We start from the raw sequence: 24,435 nt of genomic DNA on the forward strand, positions 1-24,435 counted from the left end.
CAGTCGGAACAAGTCAGGTACAAGGCGGTTGCACTGGTATTCGGCTTAGACAACGGATGGCAAATATTAGCGTACATTCCTTGAATGGCACAACCAATCCTTGAATGACACAACCAAACATACTCTCTACTATATATATGTGTTAAGCGCTCGTCCGTGTCTCTTCTTCCTGTGTCGTCTGTTTGGCGCTATAGTACTTCAGTAATGCACCAACTAGCCCAACAAAAAGTTTTGCTGGAATATCTTTCTTGTACAGTGGGCCCTTCAATATGTGTTAAGCGCTCGTCCGTGTCTCTTCTTCCTGTGTCGTCTGTTTGGCGCTATAGTACTTCAGTAATGCACCAACTAGCCCAACAAAAAGTTTTGCTGGAATATCTTTCTTGTACAGTGGGCCCTTCAATATGTGTTAAGCGCTCGTCCGTGTCTCTTCTTCCTGTGTCGTCTGTTTGGCGCTATAGTACTTCAGTAATGCACCAACTAGCCCAACAAAAAGTTTTGCTGCACCTAGGTTGTCGGTTAAACGTTAGACGCGTCCAGTCACTATTCTAGAATAACTGTGTGAGCCGATTAAAATGGGCTTATCGTCGAACCTTGAAGTTGGTCCTCTTGAGGTTCGTCAGCAAAGGCTAGATTGGGGTCACGCATATTAATAATGGTGCGTTATATCGCAGGACCCTTTACCGTACATACCGATGACACCTCCAGCGGTTCAAGAGTGACGTCAATCGACTGAATGCGGCCACCGAGTGTAACGTTTACTCTGCGGCATTGCTAAAGCCGTAGGGAGTTGCACCCGCCGGATGTAAACACGTGAAATTCTTCATTTTCAGTGGAAGGCAAAGATAGCTCCTGGGACAAGTCTTTACGGATAAAGGTGCGTTCGCAGCCGGTGTGTTCCTAGTCATCCCCAAATATTGCACAGTGCAGAAACAGGTTGTCTTGAACATCAGTCATACTTGAGCCAAGCTGCTTTTCGGCAACAGCGAGCAATGTACCCCTGCTTAAAGAAGCAATTATTGATAGGAAGCCGTTGGCACTTTTCCTTCACTGATAGTGTGGCCCGGCGATCACGCGTCACGTGTCCAGTGATACCGCAGGGGGACACGTTGTCTGTACAGGCATTGAAGTGGCACCAGGCGATGAATAGCGTGCTACCAGCGCTAGGGCGCACGGCGTATGAAGCGGTGTCAGGATGTCCGCTACCTTGCAGTTTGCTGACGACCGCCCTGAAGTGTGTTTCTCGCGTGACAAGACTCTCCTCCCTACTTTCAACTTCAACAACTTGAAGAAACTTCAAGTCGAAGTGCGAAGTAGAGTAAGCGGTGGTAAGTTCTGGCCTTGCGTAAAAGTATCGCAGGTAGATGATTCGATTTGGGTGCCGTGCACACGCTGAGCCACGATTCCGAGCTTTGCATTAATTCTCTGTTGGCACTTTGGCTTCAATTTCCTTGTATCTCGGTAATGTAGTCACCTGCGTCTTTATACTCAAATGGCAGTTCCATAAAGGGCAAGAAAAAAAGATATGAGGATCTCACGCACTGTGGGAATCTATGTAAGCGAAGCATTCTGTGCTGTTTGCTTTGATTGAGGATAATTAGCGGTGATAATGGCGTCGAATGTGCAATTTCCCTAGCGCTTAGTTAAATGTGAGAGTCCTGAGTTGATTTTAAACGTTCCCTTGCGTGCACCACTGCTATTTGTTTGCATAGTAAGTAGAACGCACAGGGAGACGCGTTTCCTTGAGGCCTTGTGCGTCATTGCTCATAATGTATCAGTGCGTTGAGTATTATCCTTGCTCACATGGCACATCCCATCCTGGAACAAGTGTTAAACTTTATGAATTATGGGGCTTTAAGTACAAAAAGTACTATCAGATTATGTGGCACGACATAGTGGCGGACTCCGGGTTAATTTTAGTACCCTGGCGCTCTTTGACGTGCACCAAAATCTAAGTGCTTTTCTCTCCCGTCGAAATGTCGCTGCTGCGGTCGGGATTGAACCCGCGACCTCTAGCAATGTCGTCAAACGCGCACAGAAGTGACGACGTGCCATCGCTTCCGCAGTGTCGCGTAGACCCTACGGTGTTTTAATGCGGCTTTGCGTCTGCACTTACTGGGTCAGTTGTCCGCTTGACAAATTTTCATGGTGTTTATTTTTTCAAAAATACCACAAGTGTACCATACCATGCCTTCAGTTTGCCAGCAAGCGCTGTTTCCTTGCCTTCTCACGTCATATTTTCTATCTCCAGCCCTCTCCCCAGGTATGGGAACTGCGAAAGTGGCAAGGCTGTTATTCACTCGTTTAGCGACTGCATTGGTTCTACCCACTCTCTGCCTCTTCTCCCCCTCTTCTCTACAGTTCTATCCCCATCCCATCTGGGCTTGCACGTTACTAGTAAGGTAAGCGCTGAAATGTGTGCAATTCTCATTTGAGAGGGGTCACGGATAATTACAGCTGACCAGAGGCAAATGTGACTACGCTTGGGAATCTCTAACGGGCATTGTGCATGTGCGACGCGGTGGAAAGGACCAAACGTGTTTCTCTCGTCGACTTTCCTCTCTGCCGCGCTCCTGCCATCTATATATTGAATTAAATTCAATCTTTATTTTCATACGTCGTACAGAAAGAATGGCGGTAGTAAAAGCTGCACGAAAGCAGCTTGACTAGCTCCCACTACACGATCTGAACCACCCCCGACGTGGCGTGCAAGAACACAGCAGCAACGCAAACATCGCAGGATGAGCAAAAGGAATCTTCGATTTGAAAGTAAATTGAAAGGCGATTCAAGCTCTTGTTGGCGTCGATTAAAGATGTCTTCCTGAGCGAGTTGGGTGTGAGAATGGGGCGGAGTCACACCGCATAGCCCTCTCTCGAATGAGCAAATAAAAGAGTGGGGTTGTTTAAATTTTTTCTAGGAATATTTTCAAGATTGGCCCACATATTTGGAATGCACATACCCACGAAAGGAGGTCACATTTTTAATGTGAACTACTTTCCAGATCGACCTATAATTTTAAACCGCATAAATACCCATGGTAAACCACAGTTTTCGTCTGTACTACCTTCTATATAAGGTCCCGCTTTCTTTTACTGTACATAACCACGGAAACGGCTTTAGACTACATTGCCTTCGGGATCAGGACATATTGCCACATGGTGTGGCGGAGCAAGGGACTGAAGGAGAACGAAGCTCGTCTCGGCATCGCGCGTCGCCGCTTTCGTAAAGTGCAACCGCCTGTTCAGCTTGTATACTCGAGCAGGGTATACGCGACAATATTTTCAAATTAGGCTATCTGTATGATGGGCCCAAGATAGTGGCCAGAAACACAAACCCCTGATACGGAAAAGGAGAAGCAGCTCCCTAAGGATGTCTTTAAATTGTTCCTCTCAGGAAGCCGTTCTAACCGAAATGTACGCCAGTGAAGCCCTCAGTGTATCAGCTTTCAGTACATTATCCCCGCCTCTGTTGACACACACGCTTTGTCGCGAGTGTTGTGTTCACTGACCTCCATAGTAGACGGCCGCTGCTGCGCCCAGGGTCACGCAAAGCACCGCCAGGGAGGCGCACAGGCAGCCGGGAAGCGCGCTGCGCCGTCGCTGGGTGAACTTGATCCGGTGCGCGTGCTGCAATGGCAACCACATTCTCTGGTCAGGGCGGGCAGCTGAATGTAGTTTCGCTTTTGAGAGCACGTTGAATAAAAGTTGGAACGTGATTCGTCCTGCAGTTGAAGCCTTCCTGACCACGTTGTGGGTGAGGTAGGGGCCGACCCGCTGCCCACCGCCGCATCAACCCCCGCGCGAACGTGTCCGACTAGTTGACTGCGCGATTTTCGAGATCGGCCCACATTAGGAGGCACGCCGTTCTACAGGAAAAGCGTCCGTGGCGTTATGATTTCAGGATCGGAATTCTGTGTGACAAGTCCTCTTTTAGAATTCTGCTATGGGATTATTGAATTTATTGAATTCATAGAATTTATTTATTTATTTATTTATTTATTTATTTATTTATTTATTCATTTATTCATTTATTTATTTATAAAATAAACCATTGGCATCGATAGCATGGTTCAGCGTTGTACTTGGGCTCCTAGAACGGTGTTAAAAGCATACGCGGGTGCGACATCATGGCGTGACGCAGCACTTAAGACGACTCCTCCTGGATAGAAGTAACAGCGCGCTGTCAGCTACGAAACGTCTGACAACGTTGGCATGCTAAAGAGCGCCACCACTTATCGCACAATCTACGGGATCGCACGTCGAAACAAGCTAGAAACACACGCTCGGTACTGAAAAGTGGTGGTAACTCGCTAAATGAGATTTTGTCGTTAATAAAGGTAGCGCTGTCTATCCTAAGGACAACGAACGCGAAAGACGTATGAAATGAGGTAACGAGAACACGACACAATAGCACCAGCCAGCGCGCAACAGGAGTCAGCAGTACCGAACCAAAGGAGCGAGACCGCTGAGACCGCCATGCTTTCCAAGAAATGACGACTACAATTTACCGAGCGGAATGTACCCACGGAAGCTTCCGTTCACATTTTCAGGTCACTAAAAAGAATAGTCATGTTTTCAAGTGAAGGTTGGTTACCTGCCGACACTTTCAAAACAAAAAAATCCGAGGACACCTAAGCACTTTTTATGAGTGGCGAATGCGAAAGCATTAATATACGCAATTAAACGCCACTGAGCAATCGTCGGAGTTTTCCGCTGCTAGTGATGTACCATAGCGATACATGCTGCGCGAGCCAGCAAGCCTGCGGTGGCCGCATGCCACCGACGGCGGTCCCCAAGGCTGCAGCTAAGCCTAGCGGAAGCGAGGTCTCCGAGACGGGGGCACGTCGTGCCGACGTGCCCCCGTCGAGGTGCGCTCGTGGCGTCGCAACCAATTTACGTGCCGCTGCTACAGACGCCGGCTTTTTCGCTCAATGGGCCATTTGATTCCAGCGCATCAATAACTTGTGAAACTTGAGCGCGCTCATTGAACTGCGACACTAAAGCCACCTCTCCGTAGTGCAAGCAATTTTACTTTTTTGGATCCGGGAACATGCGATTGCTCGCGAAACTGCGACACGATGAAATTCGGTTATCAGAGCGCCGAAAATGAGAGCGTCGCCGTGCTCCTCGAGGCAGCTGACGTCAACCAGCAGCCGGCTCCTCGCACCGTTTATGTCGAGCGAATTGGCCATTGGTTGGCTTTTCACATGACACCTATGCTTTGCGAGAATCCGAAAATACTGAGCTACTCAAAAGTATTAGTTACCACTACATACTTGGCATTAATGGCAATATTTTTGAGCTGATAGGTTATTTATTGTCACGTCAATAGTTCCCCACTATACACCGTTTTTTCATGGGCGCGACCATATTGCCACGCACTGGCGCCACCTACGGGCAGTCGGCATGCTGGCTTGGACGAGTGCTTCGTTTTGCGTGGCAAGTATACGTTCAGCGATAGTTTCTGGCGTTTGTTTTCGCGTTCGCGTGGTCTCTTTATCATGACGTGCGTCTTTTACGCACTAAATGACTTTCTGAGACGTACTGAAGTGGGTATGGCCGGACTTTCTCCTGGCGTCGAGGCAGACGGAGGACGTAGCGCGATGTGTGCGCACGCATATTTGAGCCTAGAATCCGCTAGGAGATAAATTGTCTATTTCCGAATGTTCCATTCACTACTGCGACATTATTGCAGCATTATCCTGTAGTTCTGGGATGTGGTGTAGCAGAAATAAAACATACGCGACAATCGTAAGAGCGTGGGTACCGTTCTGATACGATAGGAGCTGTGCTGTTATACTTTGACAAGCGTTCAAACTGTTCGCTGCAGGTTCCATTGCGTGACTACTTGGTTCGATGTATGAGGTGTCCATCCACGAATAAAATCTTTTTGGCTAGTATTAGCAGCATACCTTACAGTCTGAATTAAGCTTGTCCAGCAAAGCGACCGTTTACGAACTGCGCGAGCGTCGTGGTAGGTGCTGGATTGCAGATATCTTTGCTCTATATAGCGCATGGTCCAAGCATACGGTATCAGCGGTTATATATCTATAAACCTTGTGCGGCGTTACTATACGAGGTCGTGTTGCGGTGTTAGCCCGTTTTCTCTTGCATTTTCGAGAAAGAGGATGATAACCGAATTTCTTTTTCGGTTGTGTTCGTTCCCTTCTCTACGACGTACTCATACGTATTACGTAAATTTTGTCCTCAAAAATTGCCATCGCATTCTTTTTTGCGATCCCTCTCATATACTATGGCTGTATAAAGGCCAAAAAGGCAATGTCGAAGCACACATATGTATATGGATCATGCTGGTTCACCAACAGCAGTGATCGCTGTGTTGCGCAGCGCCCTCGGCCTCATGCAGGAAGGCTAGTGTAGACATATGGTAATTTCAAGACTACTAGACTTGAAATGCGTGAGAACGGTGCCGGTGCATCACAAATATTTGATAGCGCCTACCGCTTAGATGTTTCGTGGTTGCCTTAGGTTGGCCGTGCACGAGCACGCGCTCTTATGTTTTACTCCCGGCGCCAAGCGATCAGACAGTGAGCTGATTTACCACTTATTGCTGGTAATACAGACACGCTGGTTTCCTTTGTCGAATTAAAACCGATATTAGCAAAATAGTTCACAACATATAGAGACACCGCGGCTGATTGTGCGCGTCACATTTTTGGGCACCCAAGACATATTTCTGCCTACTGCAGTTACCGATGCATCGAAAGGCAGGCTTCCCTGACGACCTTATATGAACGGCCATGGCGCAAATTTCACAAAGTAAAATCCAAAACATTCCGAAATCGTTCCGCAGCACGCGACAGCAATACTTTCAAGCAACGCCACGCCAGATCTCCCAAGCCACAGAGGAGAAAAGGCTAGCCGCGCGCCCTATCCTCCTCGCCCGATGAAAGGGTCTATAGACGCCACAGTAGAAATTTCATATCCCTGTCAATGACTCTTCGGTTGATAGCCGTATGGTAATGGGTTGTATGTACCAGACAACAGCAAACTTAAAAAATCAGTATCACAAGTCACAGACCCTATTTGTCATATTGTTCACCTAATAGCTTTTTTATTGATACTTTAATCCTGCCCAACAACGACTCAGAAAATAAAGGCAATCACATAAAAAGTTCTTTGTAATCACTAGAAACTCAGATTTCACAGTTCCTAATTATGGCAGTTCAATCACCCTTTAAGTTACCTTTCAGTTGATATCCATTTAGTTCAAATTTGTAGATAGTCGAGAACACTGAAATGAATAAAATCCCTCGTGATCGCCAATATTTTGACCCTACCTTCTCACACAACACCTGGAACGCTAAAGCAGTAGGCAGGTGTGCCCTTTCACCCGCTCAGCTCGTGGTGTCGCAGCCAATTGGAATTTAGGTGCCCTTTCGCTGCTACAGACGACAGACGCAGCCTTTTTTGCTAAATGGCCATTTAACGCTTTCGCATCAAAAAGTGTACTGATGTGTAGAGGAATTACTTCGCAAGATCCTGCTCAAAATAAATATGGTACGCAAGAAGCTCTAATGATTCAACTGGGATCAGTCAAAACGTTCCAACGAAAACTTCATACACAGTGGGCGTTCTTTAAGATATACAGATTTTCAATAAAACGGCTATGAGCGTAGCGAGTGTGGCATTTTTTTTTTGTTTGCAGAGGAGTGGCGCGAAAATACGGACCTACTTTGACGCTAATAACACAAACTTCAAAAGACAAATTTGGCAGCAGCGGCAGAGGCACATGGACCTGTAGTCCCAACTTTCTTTTTCATCCTTTCCCAGAAAGGAAGCTCGGAACCTATCTGACGTCACACCTTGCCTTATCTTCTCTGTTCTTGTGCTCCTGGCAGCTGCATGGTAAATGAAGGAATTTGGCAACAGTGGCGGTGGCAGAAGGACATGCACGCCGTCTCCAATGTATTAGCTTCATTTCTCTGACGGAATGCTGAGAGGGCATCTGAAGCAATGCCTTGGCTGAGCTTTCCTCTGCTCATGCTTTTGGCAGGTGGGCTTGATGGCTGTGCCGCAGAAAAGACCACTAATCCGCTCTTCCTGACAATGCAGGTGACTCGTCGCATTCCAGCCTAGCCTGACAACTGCATCGTCGGGTCCGTTCTGACTGCCTCCGATTAATCTCAGCTGCGATGAAGTTGGAGCTGGCTACGTCAACACCAACGTCAACGCTGCCCCTGACATGACGCCACGGATATACCTAACCCTTGCTGCCACCTGGATTGCCCCATCACAGTCGACATCAGCGTCTTCATCAATTATAAAACAGTACCCGTCAACGACACTTCGTGGGCTTGGTGGCTGTGCCACATAAAAGACCACTAATTCAGTCTTCCTGACAATTCAGGCTACTAAACAGTATAGCCGCTTTTCAAAGAAAACTAGTAATTACTTCTTAGTACAGCTACCAAGCCCAAAGTGTCTGAGTGATATCGCCACTGGTTGTGTGTTCCCTTCTACTATTATTATCTGGTGATACTGAATCTAACACTGGTCCCGATTCTAACGCCATTCTTGCCGAACTGCAGAAAATTTCCGCTGGCCAAACTCGGCTCATCACCGGGGATGGCGAAAAAAGCCAGCTCCGAACGACAGACAACACCATTTTCGATTTGAATAAGAGAATGACCGAACTCGAGAATCCCTTATAACCCATAAAACAGCTTGATTCCGTCCAAACTAACGCCACCCAAACAGCCTCCTCACTCTCTGCTGTAGAAGCGCACTTGGACGACGCCAAAACTCGACCGCGACAGAATAATCTAATATTTTAGGGCCTTCAAGACACTAATACGACCGAAACATATGCCGAAACTGAAAATATTGTCGCAACGTCAAAAACTGGGGTCGCAGGGCGCAATTCAGGGGGCACAGCGGCGGGTCGCCTTTTTAATACCGAGCGCAGCTTCTTCTTCACGGCGCCTTGACAAAACGCCCATGCCTACTCGCATTGGCCTCTTCTTCATCGGAGCGCGGCATGTGCGTCCCTCCGAAGAAAACATGGTCGCGATGCGCAATCTAATCGGGACAGTCACGCATGCAGACAAAAAACGAGAACAACAAAAGTTATGTCGACAGGTTCACACCACATGCACCACTTGAGGTAAGTGCTTGCGGCGACTGTCACTGTCGGGAACGCGACCTCGTAATTCAGGCGGCGGATTGAGCGATCATTTGCCGGTATACATGTTCGCGAGGCTTCATCAGGTTTCAAAACCAGTGCGTCAGATTCAGTCATTTGTTTTCCAGGAAATTAATTACAAAACACTAAACACTTTCCGGCAAAAAATTAATAAAATTGATTGGACTTCGCTGCTTCTATGTCAGGACGCTGATGATGCATATGATAAACTCATGCGCTCCCTTAAGGAAGCGTATGACAACTCCTTTAAATATATAAAAGTAAAGAAGTCAACTAGAAAACGGAAACCGTGGCTTAATGACGAATGCCTTAGGATGATCCTTGAGAAGGATTCACTGTATCATAAGTTTGTCAGAACAAGCAACCCTGATGATCTTGCAAGCTTTAAGAAATATCGGAACTATGTTACGAAATTTAGACGAAATGCAAAAAAGCTGTATTACGAGAACCTATTTCAAGAGGTGAGTAATCAGAGCAGTCTATTATGGCGCGAAATTAAAAAGCTTTTGCATTCCGATGTCCACAATAGTGTTGACTTTGAATTTGTAGTTGAAGATAGAACGCCAAGAGGCAAAGAATTAGCAAATATGTTTAATGATTACTTCACAAGTCTGGAAAAAAGTACTCACGACATAGCAGTAACCAAGTATTTGGGCACACGGAACGCAGATACAGCTTTCCTTAAACCTACAGATCCATATGAAGTTTATGCAATTTTCATGTCACTAAAAAATAGTAAATCCCGTGATGTGAACGGATTTCAAATAAGACCTATTAAGTTTGTGCTTGATCTCTTGCTCCCAGTACTTACTTATATTTTTAACCTATCGCTGTCAACTGAAATTTTTCCTAGAAAAATGCAACACGCGAAAGTTACAGTCCCATTTAAATCCGGTGACAAAAATAAGCTGTGAAATTACAGGCCAGTATCAGTACTGCCTGTCCTATCCAAGGGACTAGAAAAAGTTATTTGTAAAAGACTAAAGTCATTTTGTGATAAACATTCCATCATATCAAATAAACAATTTGGGTTCCATGTGGGAATGTCAACTGAATTGGCTTTGCTAACCCAAAAGAGTTCATTTTAAATGGTTTTGAACATAAAGAACTAACGCTAGGAATTTTCGTAGACTACTCTAAAGCATTTGATAGGCTAAATCATCAGACTTTGCTTACTAAACTAGAACATTATGGGTTTCGGGGCATTTCTCTCAAACTCTTACAATCGTATCTTAATCACAGAAAACAACTAGTTTCGATTTCATCAGAAGATTCACGTCTCCGGGAAATTACACAGGGCGTTCCCCAAGGAAGTATACTAAGGCCAGTATTGTTTAATATATATGTTAACGACATTGTCAACATTTCTAATGACGCTAACTTCATCATTTATGCAGACGACACCAGCCTATTCTTTCAGTCTCGCAATATCAGCGATCTCTCGTTGTTGGCAAATACCACACTAGAACAATTGGTCGAATGGAGCAAGGTTAACGCTCTCAAATTAAATGCAACAAAAACAAAAGCTGTTAATTTTGCACCTCCACAAAAACATCTGAGTGAAGACATACTGTTGCAGGTTGGCTCTGAAATAATTGAAGTTGTTCCTAATGTTAAAACTTTGGGTGTTATATTTAATCAAAAACTAACGTGGAATGAACATGTGGAACTTATTGCATCCCGTTTCGCCAAAGCTTGCGGCGTGCTTTGTAGACTCCGTGAGACGATACCATCTAAAGTTAAGCTGATCCTTTATAACGCACTATTCTCATCTCATTTAATGTATTGCCACCTTGTGTGGGGTACCACGTCAAAAGAAAATATCAATAAATTATTACTACTCCAAAAAAAAGGCTGTTCGTCATATCGCAAACGCGCCATTCGACGCACATACATCTGAATTATTTTCAAAGTATAATATCATTTGTCTAGTAAGTTTATATAACGTTAACCTTGCCCTAAAATACCAGAGCTACTTTAACTATAATAACGAAGCGTTCTTGCGGTTGTGCAACCTAATAGAACCAATACATATATCGTATAACATTAGGGAAAGAAAGAGATGGCAGCTACCACTCTCCCGTACTAATTATGGATCAAATCGGCTATCCAGTCGCGTCCCATCCTTATTAAATAAACTTCATGAAAACGATATAGAGATAACTGACACTACCAGGAAAACATTACGAGACTTCCTAATTCAAACTGAGTAATTATTTTTTTAACGTTACTTTGGCTAGGGGAAGTCACTACTTGCCTCCTTTAAATTAAGTAGTTTTTCATTTTGATGGCATTTTCGCATATAGGATGTAACCTTCAAGAAATTTACGCGCATCTTCATTTGCTATCTATGTTTCTGCATGTCAAGAAAACGTTCTATGATGAATTTTACAGCAGTTGAAAATAATTATGTATTTCTGTTATATACTGTATATTCATATATGTCATTTGTACTGTATCATTTTGTATCACTGATTGTACATTTCGCCTCACACGTTTTTCACTTATACATTTGTGCATTGCACACACTAAAGTGTACAAACATTATTCTGTCCCCGTTGTCATGGATAGGGGCAAGAACCTTGTCAAGCTGCAAAAAAGCAGCGTTTAGTTCTTGTCCTAGCGTTCATTTTTTGTAAATGAATGAATGCTAAATAAAGATTGATTGATTGATTGATTGATTGATTGATTGATTGATTGATTGATTGATTGATTGATTGATTGATTGATTGATTGATTGATTGATTGATTGATTGATTGATTGATTGATTGATTGATTGATTGGATCACTCTGTACGGCCCAAAGTGCCGAATTAAGAGCTTTTCGGTGGGTCCACAGCGGCGTATGGGCATGCAGACCCATACTTTGTCGCCGGGAGTGTAGAAAACGGACCTGCGTCGAAGATCGTACCGTTTCGCACCATGGTGTTGCTGAATGCAGATACGTACGCGGGCAAGCTGACTGGCTTCTTCGGCGCGCTGAATAAATTCGTCAACGTCGGTAGGTAGGTCGTCAAACTCGAGCGGCAGCATGGCATCAAGCGTTGTCGTGGCTTCGCAACCGTGGACCAAGCTGAACGGTGTCATTGCAGTAGTTTCCAGTCGAGCGGTATTGTAGGCGAATGTTACGCAAGGCAAAATCTGATCCCAGTACTTACGTTCTACGTCGACATACATGTAGCATGTCTGCAAGGGTCATTAAGACGCCCGGTTAGTCCGTTCGTCTGGAGATAAGTGGTTGTTTTCCGGTGGCGTGTACCACTGAGTCTGAGAAGCGAGTCAAGAAATTCGGCAGTGAAGGCAGTTTCCCTGTCTGTGATGACTACTTTTGGGGCGCCGTGCCTAAGGACGATGTTCTCAATGAAAAAATGAGCTGCTTCGGCTGCCGTGCCGCGCTGTGTAGGTTTGGTCTCACCGAAGCGCGTCAGGTAATCGGTGAGAACAATGATCCATCTGTTGCCAGCTGTAGAAGTTGGAAATGGGCCCAGGAAATTCATTCCAACTTGGGCGAATGGCTGGCCTGGTACCTCGACCGGATGTAAGAGACCTGCGGCCTTACCGGGAAGTGCGTTGTGTCTTTGGCAGTCCGCACATGTTTGCACGTGATGCTTTACAGCAGCGGGTAGCTTCGGCCAGTAATATATCCGTCTGAGTCGGGATAATGTTCTCGTGTAGCCTAGATGACATGCGGTGGTTTCATAATGGCATGCTTTTAGTATTTCTTTTCGAAGTGATGCCGGTACGACAAGCAGGTACGTGCAGCCACTGGCAGAAAAGTTCTTTTAGAGAACGTCGTTCCCGAGACAAAACGATGGCTGTCTTCTGGCATAAAGTCGCGGAACGTCTTTACTTCGGCCTTCCAAGAAATTGTTGAGTGGGAGCAGCTCTAGGTGAAGTTGTGATGGCGTCGACGACGCCCAAAAATGCAGCGTCCACGTCATCTGCGGACTCGACGGGTGTCCGCGAGAGGCAGTCGGTGTGCCTCTTCCCTGATTTGTGAATTATGGTCATGTCGAATTCCTGAAGGCACCAGTGCGCCAGACGGCCAGATGGATCTTTCAGGTTAGTCAGCCAACAGATACCGCGCCAGTGCTGCGATGAAGAAGGGGACAACGCGAGAAGGCATGAGAGCTTTGTGAAGGCGTAGTGAAGAAGAAGTTGCAGTTGCGCTCGGTATAAAAAAGGCGACCCGCCGCTGTGCTTCCTGAATAGTGCTCTACGACCCCTGTTTCCGTCGTTGCGACAATATAATCATTCGTCAATGCCAGGATCGCCTTAACATAAAAATCGACCCTAAAGAAAACGAACGCGCTCATCATCTTACTACATACTAAACCAACATACTAAACAAAAACTAAACATACTATTCTTAAAAATTCCCGGAAACTGAAGAACACATGGGTAAAGACGTCTCGCGTCCTATCTGAACCTCACGCAGTCATCTTGTAGCATTCGTCAAATCAAAAGGTGTTCAATTTTCACTTCACTACAAGATACTACACATCGGTACAAAGCGCTTCGTGTAAGATAGCTCATCGCAGAAGGTTAGGGAAGTATCAGCGGTCACCTTTCATAAAATTATCTTATAGCAGTCCAGGTGCCTCAGCAAGCAACCCTCTTTCGTTCTCTGTAACCTTCACTACGCATCATCATTATCAGCCTGTTTTATGTCCACTCAAGGACGAAGGCCTCTCCCTGCGATCTCCAATTACCCCTGTCCTGCGCCAACCAATTCCAACTAGTGCGTTCACTAATACTCGACATATTATGCCGAAACGAGAACTTGCGCCTAGCACAGTCACGTCATCTAACAGCAATACACTGATGTTAACCTAAACCTGTCTTACCAACAATATCACTGACTCTGAAGCTGTTGCCGACTTGCCAAATTTTTCTTTTATCGAAACAATCGCACATGTTCTCGAATGGGAGGCGTATTGATTGCTGCTGGTCATATCATATTAATCCATCAGCATCCCATATGACTTGAAGCAAATGTGGCGCCTGTACCGTAATTCACCACACTCCGTTCTATCCGGCATGTGTTACCCGAACATTTTCTCATGAGCTTAACAACACGCAAAATCAACTTACGGCATCGTTCCCGAGCGCACATATTCTTCTCTTCCGTGATCTTACCAACCCCAGAAATATATCTAAATAACCGATCTCGCTAAGAACTAATTAGCTCAGCGTGCAGGTATGTTCTAGATGATAGAAATGCAACCTTAATCAACTAGTAAGCAGCCCAATACCCATCGCATGTAACTTCGCAACATATTCGACATAATACTGAGCACTCATCCTGACAGTTTGTCATCGACTGGCTGCTTAGAAACCACTGACAACCATAAAGTTGTTCAAGCCGATTCCTCCTACCGCGCCGAGCACTATGTTTTCTGTGGTATATCAATCATTTTGCATGACAAAACTAACTACGACGCCAATATTCACGAACTGAGCAACGTTTTCCAACACTTCAAAGACAATTTTAACGAGAGATAGGTTAGCGACAATTCGTTAATATTTAAGACTATACTACAGGACCTAACACAAAGATTATACCCCGAATACCGTTTCGAAAAACCGTTCTAAACCTTCTTTCTTATTGTTTCTGTTTGCAATTCTCCAAGAGGAGATCACAGCTTGCCATTCTGGATGCTTTATAACTTATACCGAAAATTTCGGTAAAAGACGAGAAATGGTGAGATTGTTCGGACTGGTTTGTCTGGTTGTTCAGAGTGAATGACATGGAAACAGGGGAAAGGAAACAAGGCACATTGCGAGCAGCGGTGCTGCGACGTGAGCCGTGTACACCTAATTCACTTTGCTTCATTTCCCTGGTGCAATGCTTCGAAGGTATATCACGTAACGCTTTTGCCTCAACTTTGCTCTGCTCTCCTCAGTAATGATCAAGCTGAGCGGCAAACAACGCACTTTGGCTGCAGCGTTTGTGAGACCTGAGCCGCGTATTCCTAACTCTCGTTTTTCATTTCCCTGGTCGAAAGCTAGAAAGCTATCGCAAGTAACGCTTTTGCCTGAACGCAAGTTGCCTGAACGAAGGCACGCAAGTAACGCTTTTGCCTGAACGAAGGCACGCAAATAATGCGTGCCTTCGTCACGCCAGATGGCTTATGTCTGTTAAAAGTCATTCCCTTTGGCCTACGCAATGCTCCTGCGACATTTGAATGTATGATGGACTCTCTTCTGCGAGGCAACAAATGGACCACCTGTCTTTGTAACCTTGTCGACGTTATTTTTTCTCCCACGTTCGGCAGCCAGCTTTACCCGACTCGCTGCCATTCTTGCGGTCTTCCCAAAAACCGGCCTCCAACTGAACTCCACGAAGTGTTGATTCGGGCACAGTCAGATTACCGCGTTGGGAAAACTCATTGACGCATCCGGTGTTTAACCAGATCCGGAAAAAGTTCGCGCCATACGCAGTTCGCCTGTGCCACATTCTGCTTCTGACGCGCGCTGCTTCGTAGGCATGCGTTCTTACTTTCGCCATTTCGTCAAAAACTTTGCCAACATTGCTCGGTCTTTGACAGATCTTCTAAAGAAGAACACGCCGTTCTCATGGGGCCCGGAGCAGGCTCACGCGTTCACCGCTCTCATCGGGTTTCTGACCACCCCTCCCATACTTGCCCATTTTGATCCATCTGCACCTACCGAAGTCCACAATGACACAAGCGGCCATGGCATTGGCACGGTTCTCGCTCAACAGAATGGTACCGAGTGCTTGATAGCTTACACCAGCCGCCTGCTGTCACCTGCCGAGGGAAATTACCCCATCACCGTGCGCGAGTCCTCGGCTTTAGCTTGGGCGGTCGCCTAGTTCCGGCCATATTAGTATGGCCTCACATTTTCGGTCGTTACAGACCACCCCACACTCTGCCGGCTGGCTTCCCTCCGAGACCCGACAGGACGGCTTGATCGCTGAGCTTTGTGGCTCCAGGAATTCGCATTTTGTACCCGGCACCCTCGTATTGCTTTGGTCACCACCGCGTAAAGTTGGCTTGATGAAAAGAGCGCTACGAAGACACGGACTAAAAGAACAACATGTACGACGGACAAGGCGCTACTTCCAACTAAATGTTTTTTTGAAGAAACAGGACTTTAAATAGATGCAACCAAGAATGGCCCATCGTGCCATCACGACCTCCCTATCTTTTTCGGTAAGCGTCACTGAAGGGCAACTAATGCACGAGCCCTTGGCCTTTGCAATGTAAAAAGCTTTTAATATCTCCCGTTCTAGTCTATCTCTAGACCGTGCCAGAAACCTGGTGTCGCGAAGATACGGACGGCTATTGTGACGTTTACACTGCTCCGCCAGATGGCCCCCCGCATTGTTATTTACGGCCCAATTGAGCTCACGCGCCCTTTCATTAAAGCCCCATCCAGTTTGACCGATATAAACCTGTTGGCAACTTAGGGGTATCTCACATACGACAATACTTTTGCAAGCAGTGTACTGCGCTGCATGTTTCTTACAGCATGGTTCGGGTTTTGCTTTTGTCATCATAAGGCATATCTTGGCCAGCTTACATGGTGCACTGAAGAGAAGATTGATACTGTTCCTGTGTGCCACCTTCTTGAGGTTGTGGGACACCCTGTGCCAATAAGGAGTCACATGTAATCTCTTCCTATCAAATGGCTTTCTTGTGTTAGTGCCCTCTCTTGCTTGTTTGACCTTTTGAAGAAGCTTATCGCAAGCGCTAGAGATCAAGAGTGAAGGGAAACTAGCTAGGCGTAGCCTTGAAACTTGGTTATTGAAACTGATTTCTATTTTGTGGTAGCAAGATTTCGTTTAGCGCTTCTTTTAGACAAGTCATTGCCACTCCTCGTTTTACTAGCTTAGAGTGCGCAGTGTCGTATGAAATTAGCTGCTTGTTCAACCTCGGCTGGTACTCGAAACAGACATGCGTGTTCATCAGAGTGAGATTGAGGTCCAGAAAGCGAATGCTGTTATCACAAGGCCTTTCGCACGTGAAGTTTAGAGCCTCCGATGCATTTCTAAATGTGTTAATTATCGATTCTACAGTGTCATCTAGCCTAGACCCAGGAACGTCGTTAACAACCATCGACGTACCTCATTATGGAAGGAGCACATGCCTGATTCAGAATAATGAGTTATGTCGATGACTACCTGGTGGTTGTTAACGACGTTCCTGGGTCTAGGCTAGATGACACTGTATAATCCATAATTAACACATTAACTTGTCGCAATTAACCTGTCGCTTACAATACCTTCCCTTCTAGCTTGTAAAGGAACAGCTACTACTGCGTTCTGCAGAGCGTATTCAGTACAGCGCACAGGTAATGGTGTTTGCATGCATTCTCCACACAATGTCGCCGAATGCCTATAAGTTTTTGCAAGGAACAAGTGTACTAACCTGAAATAGATTGCCCAGAAATAGATTCTTGCGATGAAACATTCCTTCAGTATGCTTCCCAGACATTTAAACATCTGCAGCCACATGAACACACCGTGACGTTGATGCTTGACGAAATTCATATCAAGCCTTGTTTTGATTACAAGGGTGGGAACATATGTGGCGCTGCAGTGAATTCCAACGAGGCAGCCACATCATTACACGTACTTATGGTTCAAAGTCTGCTGGGCTAATTCAAGGAGATAGCACACATTCTTCCGGTAAAAACCATACAGGGCGAGCAACTTCATGCCATACTGAAGGAGGTAATCTTAAGCATAGAAGAGATTGGGTACAAGGTCATAGCTGCTTGTGACAATAACTCACTAAACAGGAAAGGGAATGAAGATGTTTCTGCCGAAATCGATGCTTCGTCATGTTTACCCACATCCGGCACACTCAGATCGACCTCTATTTTACGTGGTATATGCTGTGCATCTCTTTAAGTACATTAGAAATAATTGGCTGAACCAGCAAAATGCAGACACTTGCTTTTTCTACCCACGCTTCAAGCTTTTAAACAATGATGTTCGTCCTGAATTCAAAATGACTGCATCATTTAGGCATTTGAAAGATTTACATAAAGAGGAGTCATCTCTACTGCTAAATACTTAGTATGGCTTGACTTCAAAGGCACATAATCCAAGAAACTTGGAACGGCAGAATGTTAAGCTGGTACTGTAGGTTGTCAATCCGCACGTAGCCGCAGCCCTGGCAGCTCGCAGTGGTGAAGCCAATTTTCAGCATGCGCCAGCAACTGCAGATTTCATCAAAATCATTCTTCACTGGTGGAGTATTGCCAACGCAAAGACACCGAATAAAGGCTTCCATAATCGTAATTTTTACGAAGAACCCATGTCATACCATACAGATGACCCAAAAGAAGCTTTTCTAAATGCTTTCATTACATGGCTCGACGTCTGCGAATTTTATGGGCACGACACTGGAGTCCTTACCAAGGAGACATTTAGTGGCCTAAGGCTTTCTGCTCAATCCTTGTTGTAATTGGTAAAGTACTGCATAAGTGAGCTTCACTTCAAGTACGTCCTACTAGCGAAAGTCCAAACGGATCCTCTCGAGAGTGGTTTTGGACAGTACCGGCAGAGGGCTGGTAGGCAGTACCAAATATCTGTTCAACAACTCTGTGAAACAGAGGGCAGGATTCGCCTTCAAAATGCCCTCCCAAAGATGAGCACTGATGACCTCAGAGTTATCGAAGAAACAAACAGTGTCAGAGATGTAGGCACCTGCTTTAGTGTTCATGTTAGCAACGATGACCTTGACGCGCTCAGAGCACGAATGCCAGTTACTGGTTATGTTGGTTCGTATTGTGCGCATGCTACAATGAAAGTTCTAAAGTGTGAAAGTTGCCGACGGCATTTGGTTGTTACTAGAAATGAGACCGAAATGGATGAAGACACCCATTCCTTAATCGCACAACTGGACCGAGGTGGCCTCAAATTTCCCGCTGCCCTTGTAATTGGAGTAGGCATGTACACGGAGGCTGTAGTTACAAAGCTTGTGACACAAAGTGCATGCACACGGTTTTTCCATGGGCCCAACCAAAGGAGTGTCGTTCGGCAATGACTCTAGACTCTGCCGAGGCTTGAATACATAGATGCATGTAAAAATGGACACGCCTACGAGCTCCTTGTCGCACTGGTTGCAAACTGTGCAGCAAAGAAAGGAATGATCATCTAACTATTAGAAAAGAACAGAGGGTGAAAAACTGAAAAGCTCAAATCTTTCTTGAAAAGTAGTTTTCCATACCTTGTACTCTGCACATTTAATTGTGTTAAATTGCACTGCGGGTATTTTATTGGAGTTTTCTGATGTGATTTTTTCGGCCAACTTCTGCCTGTTGCAGTACAATGAGCCTTCTTTTGTTTGTGTCGTGCATATTTTCTAGCCTACATTCAAACGGCAGTTCGTTGTTTTGTAATTTGAAATTGTAGTGTTTTCATCATTTCAATGCGATATGTTTCTTTTTTTTCTCATTGAACTTCACCTCACACAGTTCTTGTTGTTGTTCGTGAATGACCTATTTGTGATAAATTGTGGCTGTGTGTGCTTTTCTTCTGCAGAGTGTATACAGATATATTGTGCAATTTGGTTTGTGCGTTGGGATTTCTTGTGGATGTAGCACTGCAATAAGTGAATAAGTGAATTTAATCTGATAAATGAGTGAAATAATATTTTTGTCTAACCTACAATTAAAATTGCATTATTGTTTTCGCGTTTTAACTTTTGGCATGGCTTTGACATTACAGTGTGTTATGTTCTGCTTTCTGTCATTATACTGAGGCTCCTAGTGCATACACTAATAAACAAATGGCTATTTTCGGGTATTGTTACTGTTCATGCCTTTTATCAGTGCAATGACTTCTTTTGGCTGTCAGTTATGATCTTATAGTACACAGTATAAACGGCAACATGTGTGTATATTACAGCGAGATATTGTTTGCTCTCGTCCATTTCAGCCGCGAACATTGTGTAGTGGTAAATATGTTTACAGACAGCATCTGCTGTGATCAATAAATATATAATTCCCTTCGTAGTAGTGTCGCGGTACAACGCGGACAGAAGACAGGGAGACGTTCTTCAAGAACAACAGGACAGCTTGTTCAAAAACAAGCAAAACAGAGGCACGTCTTTTTCGTCCTCGCCCAATCTCAGCCACCCACTAGACGGAGTCCGTTAATGCCCCCATCGTCGTTGTCTTCTGCATAGAATACACGCGTCATTTGTCCCTCCCAAAAAGAGCATCGCCCCGATGCTAAACCAGAAATGTCACTCGTGGAAGTAAGGGTCTCTTGCATAGTTATTCGCTCACATGCGGCTTCATGCGGACAACGTGCACAAGCTCAGGACAGTATGTGCGGCGCCGCGTACAATTAGGACTATCGGGAACGACCTCGCACGTGACATCACTGAGTAACCGTAATACTCGATAAGGTCCAAAGTATCGCCTTAACGGTTTCTTGGAGAGGCCTCGTTTCCGTATGGGTGTCCAAACCAACACTCTGCCGCCGACTTAATAGCTTACTATTCTACGGTGAAGATCATAGCGACCCGCATCGTAGTCTTGCTGCTGGCAGATCCGCAAGCACGCGAGTTGCCGAGCCTCTTCTGCGCGTTGTGTGGACACATCGGCGTCCGTGTCAGTGTCCTCAAAGTGGTGTGGAAGCATCGCACCCAACGTCGTTCGTACATCCCGTCCGTGAGCAAGGGTGAACGGAATCGTGTGCGTCGTCTCTTGTTTCGCCGTGTTATACGCAAAGATGATATAAGGTAGGATATCATCCCAATTTTTATGTTCAACATCCACGTATATTGAAAGCATGTCTTCAATTGTTTTTTATTAGACGCTCTGCTAATCCATTGGTTTGTGAGTGGTAGGCGGTTGACTTCCAATGAGCCGTTCCACTTAGCAGCACAACGTGATCAAAAAGTGCAGCCGTGAATGCGGTTCCTCGGTCTGTTATTACGACGGTGGGTGCGCCGTATCGCAACACGACATGCTCACTGAAAAAGCGCGCCATCTCGGCTGCTGTGCGTCTCCGGATTGCCTTTATTTCATCGTAAGGTGCGAGATAGTCGGTTGCGACGATAACAAAGCGATTTCTTGCAGTAGAAGTCGGAAGTGGGCCCAAAATAGCCATTCCGATTTCATCAAATGGTATTCGACGAAGCTGCACGGGCTTTAGGAGGCCAGCTGGTTTCGACGTAGGCGACTAGCGCCTCTGGCAGTCGAGGCAAGTGCGAAGGTGATGTTTCACGGCGCTGGTAAGTCTCAGCCAGTAGTACCTTTGCTGCACTCTGGCGAACGTTCTCGTCTATAGCCTAAGTGACCAGAAGTCACCTCGCTGTGACAGGCTTAAAGTACATCCGTGCGAATAACTGCAGGAATGACGAGCACAAAGGGGGACCCGGTCGAAGAAAAATTTATTTATTTCGAGGGGGTCATGCTACACCGGGACATGCCGGGACATGCGACCGGGACATGCTACACTTCCCTCTTGCCGGTAGAGAAAGCTGACAAATAGACGTTCCTCCTTATTGTCACCTGGTCTATGACATGTGTTTTTCTGTGCCAAGTCTCATTCTGCAACTTCAGTAACTTGCCCAGCTTTCCATTCCGCCCTCAGTACTTTTTGGGTGTGTCACGTTCTACAAACGCACTAACAGCTGAAAAATTACTGTTCGTGTTCTTGTATTATCTCAGTAATCGCCCATGGGGAAACCGAGCGAACAACCTTCATGTGTAGGCATGATACGCTTTTTTTTCTTCTAGAAAACATGAGGATTGCAAGTGTGCTAAATGCAGATTTTCCCAGTTCATGTTTATTACACAAAAGAATGCCCAGTAGGTACGACTTAGTGCCTTTAGTGACCTAATTTTACTGCTAAGCATTGCATCCGGGGTGAAAGAAAAGTCGTGTTGTTGGCTTATGTTACCTCGTCTTTGATTAGGAATAGGCCTTTCTGCGAATGTTTTCTATGTGCTGCTGCAAAAGCTGACTACCTTCTGTTCCCCGTTGCCACCATTACTCAAGTTGCGGCCAAGTTCAAAATGTGATAATGCTTTTTTCAGTTTTTAGTACAATGTTATTTTTTTCTGCCATGTCTTTCATTTTGTTCAGTAGTAATGAACATGTCACGCATTTCATATACTTTTGTACAGGTTTATAAGTAAGCTCTCGTTTTTTTTTTTGTTACGGCTGTCAATCAAACAATCTTAGCATTTTATTCAATATTTAGGTATTTTGAGATTACCAGTGAATTTTCCCTTTGTTCAGTTGTCATGACTATGTCATACACGTCGTCCAGTTATGTGCAATATCTCAGTGAGTATATCAGAAGCGCTTCTACACTTTGGTCTTTAGGCCATTATATAAAAATATTTTATATTTGTATACATGACACGGCCTTCGAGTTTTCTTGAGTTATATTCTTTTTTATTTCACTGTCTGTGAAATTGTGTTGTTTAGTTATCATGTACATTTCATGCATTTATCACCTTTATTTACTTTCTGAGCGTGTATCATACCAAGTTATGCGAAAATATTCATTTTCGCAAACGGCATTCAATAAAACGAGCCAAAAAACTGTTGTATTGGAAGTGGAACTTATATATCTTCAGGCATATGCCAGCACACTCAAAATATGGACAAGACTGCGTGCGAGCATGCGTGCCTGCTAACGCATAAAGAACCCACGGCGCACCACGCGCCAGTTCACAAACAATGCCTGGAGTAGCTCACGCGCGCGAAAAGAAAAATACGCGCCGCGGACAGGCAAAAAGAAAGCAAAAGTAAAGGCGCGCGGCGCATGAACAAGGGTAGAAAGGGAGCGGAGCTAAATACCCCTTAAACTACGTGATGTAGCCACACTTTCCTCCTCCGCCCTTCACTCCTCCTCGTTTCTCCTTTCACGCTCCCTCCTTGACCGTGGCGCCGCCTGCACTGCTCGAGCGTAGCAACGGCGCCAACATGCGCTCCTTGCCACTCCGTAGACGTTTCTCAAGCAAAAATGGCGCTGATCCAGGGGGCGAGGCCCCACGTGATGTTATTAGGCCAATAGCTACGCGGCGTCGGCTATAGCGCTCGAGGAGGAGGCGCCATTCTTCAAAGCGTGTAGCTACTTTAACGTTTAAGGGGCTTTAAGCGGAGCGGGTCATCATAATAAAAACAAAGAAAAAACAAAGAGCGCTACATATGGCGAGGAGGTGTCGCGCGCCTGCTGTTTCTGTTGCCATGTCAACGTAAGCAATCGTGTGCGCCGCCATTTTGCCAAAGTATCACCATCATACTAGGGCCGTAACTGAATTTGGCGCTAGCGTCGAAAGAGCGTCTCCTCAATAACAGCCAATGGCAGCCATGCGGAGATTCACCCCTGAAGTGCAGTTTGCTCTCAGCGTTTGCCTACCTTTCACGCAAGAAGCCGGTTCGGCAGACTTCTTCGCGGCGATCACGCGCAGTGGCGTTCACTGTACGTATTCGGTAAACAGATAGTCTGTAAACAATTGTGTGCTTTCAGTTTGCCCAAGATTATTATTTCGACAGTAAGAAACTTCCCCCATTTTGAGAGTACTTACAGCAATGTCCAGGAGGGCCGCCGCGAGGTGTTTTTACTGAGCGCCGTAAGCCAAACCTATGAGCAGCGCGCCGCGTGATCCCTCATACTACGCATGGGAGGCGCTTCAGACAGATGGCGACTCCGTAAGTCCTCTCCCAATAGTAAATCATTGGCGTGATTTCTACTCGGAAGCGGTCAGCGCAGACGCGTAGCAGTCGTCTATACGAAGCGGCTCGCCTGACTGACGTATTTACCCGTCGATATATACTAACGGCATCGGAAAAACTAATCGTATTTTCACTTAAGAGCAACATGAATGTTAAGAAAAAGCGCAGTGGTGGCGTAGAGGTAGAGCATCCGCCTCGCGTACAAGACCGTGGCTCGAATCCCGGTGCCACGCAATTTTCAACCGGATTAAAAACAAAACCGCGTATTGATAAAATTGCATAAACAGGCCTGGAGTGCGGCCTGATCCCGGTGACCAGAACCGGTAACGCACTCCCTCACCAGAGCAGGATTGGCCACCCTGGTGCAGTATTTGGCCACAAACTCCTATATGAATACAACAATCAAACCCCGGCCTCTCAGTCCCCAGCAGCTGCGAAGCAACTGACCAGATTGAGCAGCAGTCGAAACAACGAGAACGAACACTAATTCCTGCTACTTCTACTGCCTGCAGATTCTTCTAAGCCGCTGCCTCGTTTCTGCTTGGTTCCTGCCATCTGCTCCCTGCGCAGTTCATTCATCATCGAATCGTCT

General features: G+C 45.7%; 1 protein-coding gene across 2 annotated transcripts in view; it reads right to left on the bottom strand.

Annotated features, from left to right (window-relative positions):
• The window catches only part of LOC139054444 (atrial natriuretic peptide-converting enzyme-like), a 784,429-nt gene that overhangs the window by 691,484 nt on the left and 68,510 nt on the right, over positions 1-24,435 (bottom strand). For both annotated transcript variants that reach the window (XM_070531426.1, XM_070531425.1), the window contains exon 2: positions 3,507-3,624. In XM_070531426.1, the coding sequence (XP_070387527.1) occupies positions 3,507-3,624 (118 nt within the window). The remainder of the gene's footprint in view (positions 1-3,506; positions 3,625-24,435) is intronic.

This window comes from Dermacentor albipictus, chromosome 1, assembly GCF_038994185.2.
Source record: "Dermacentor albipictus isolate Rhodes 1998 colony chromosome 1, USDA_Dalb.pri_finalv2, whole genome shotgun sequence".
NCBI classification, from domain to species: Eukaryota; Metazoa; Arthropoda; class Arachnida; order Ixodida; family Ixodidae; genus Dermacentor; species Dermacentor albipictus.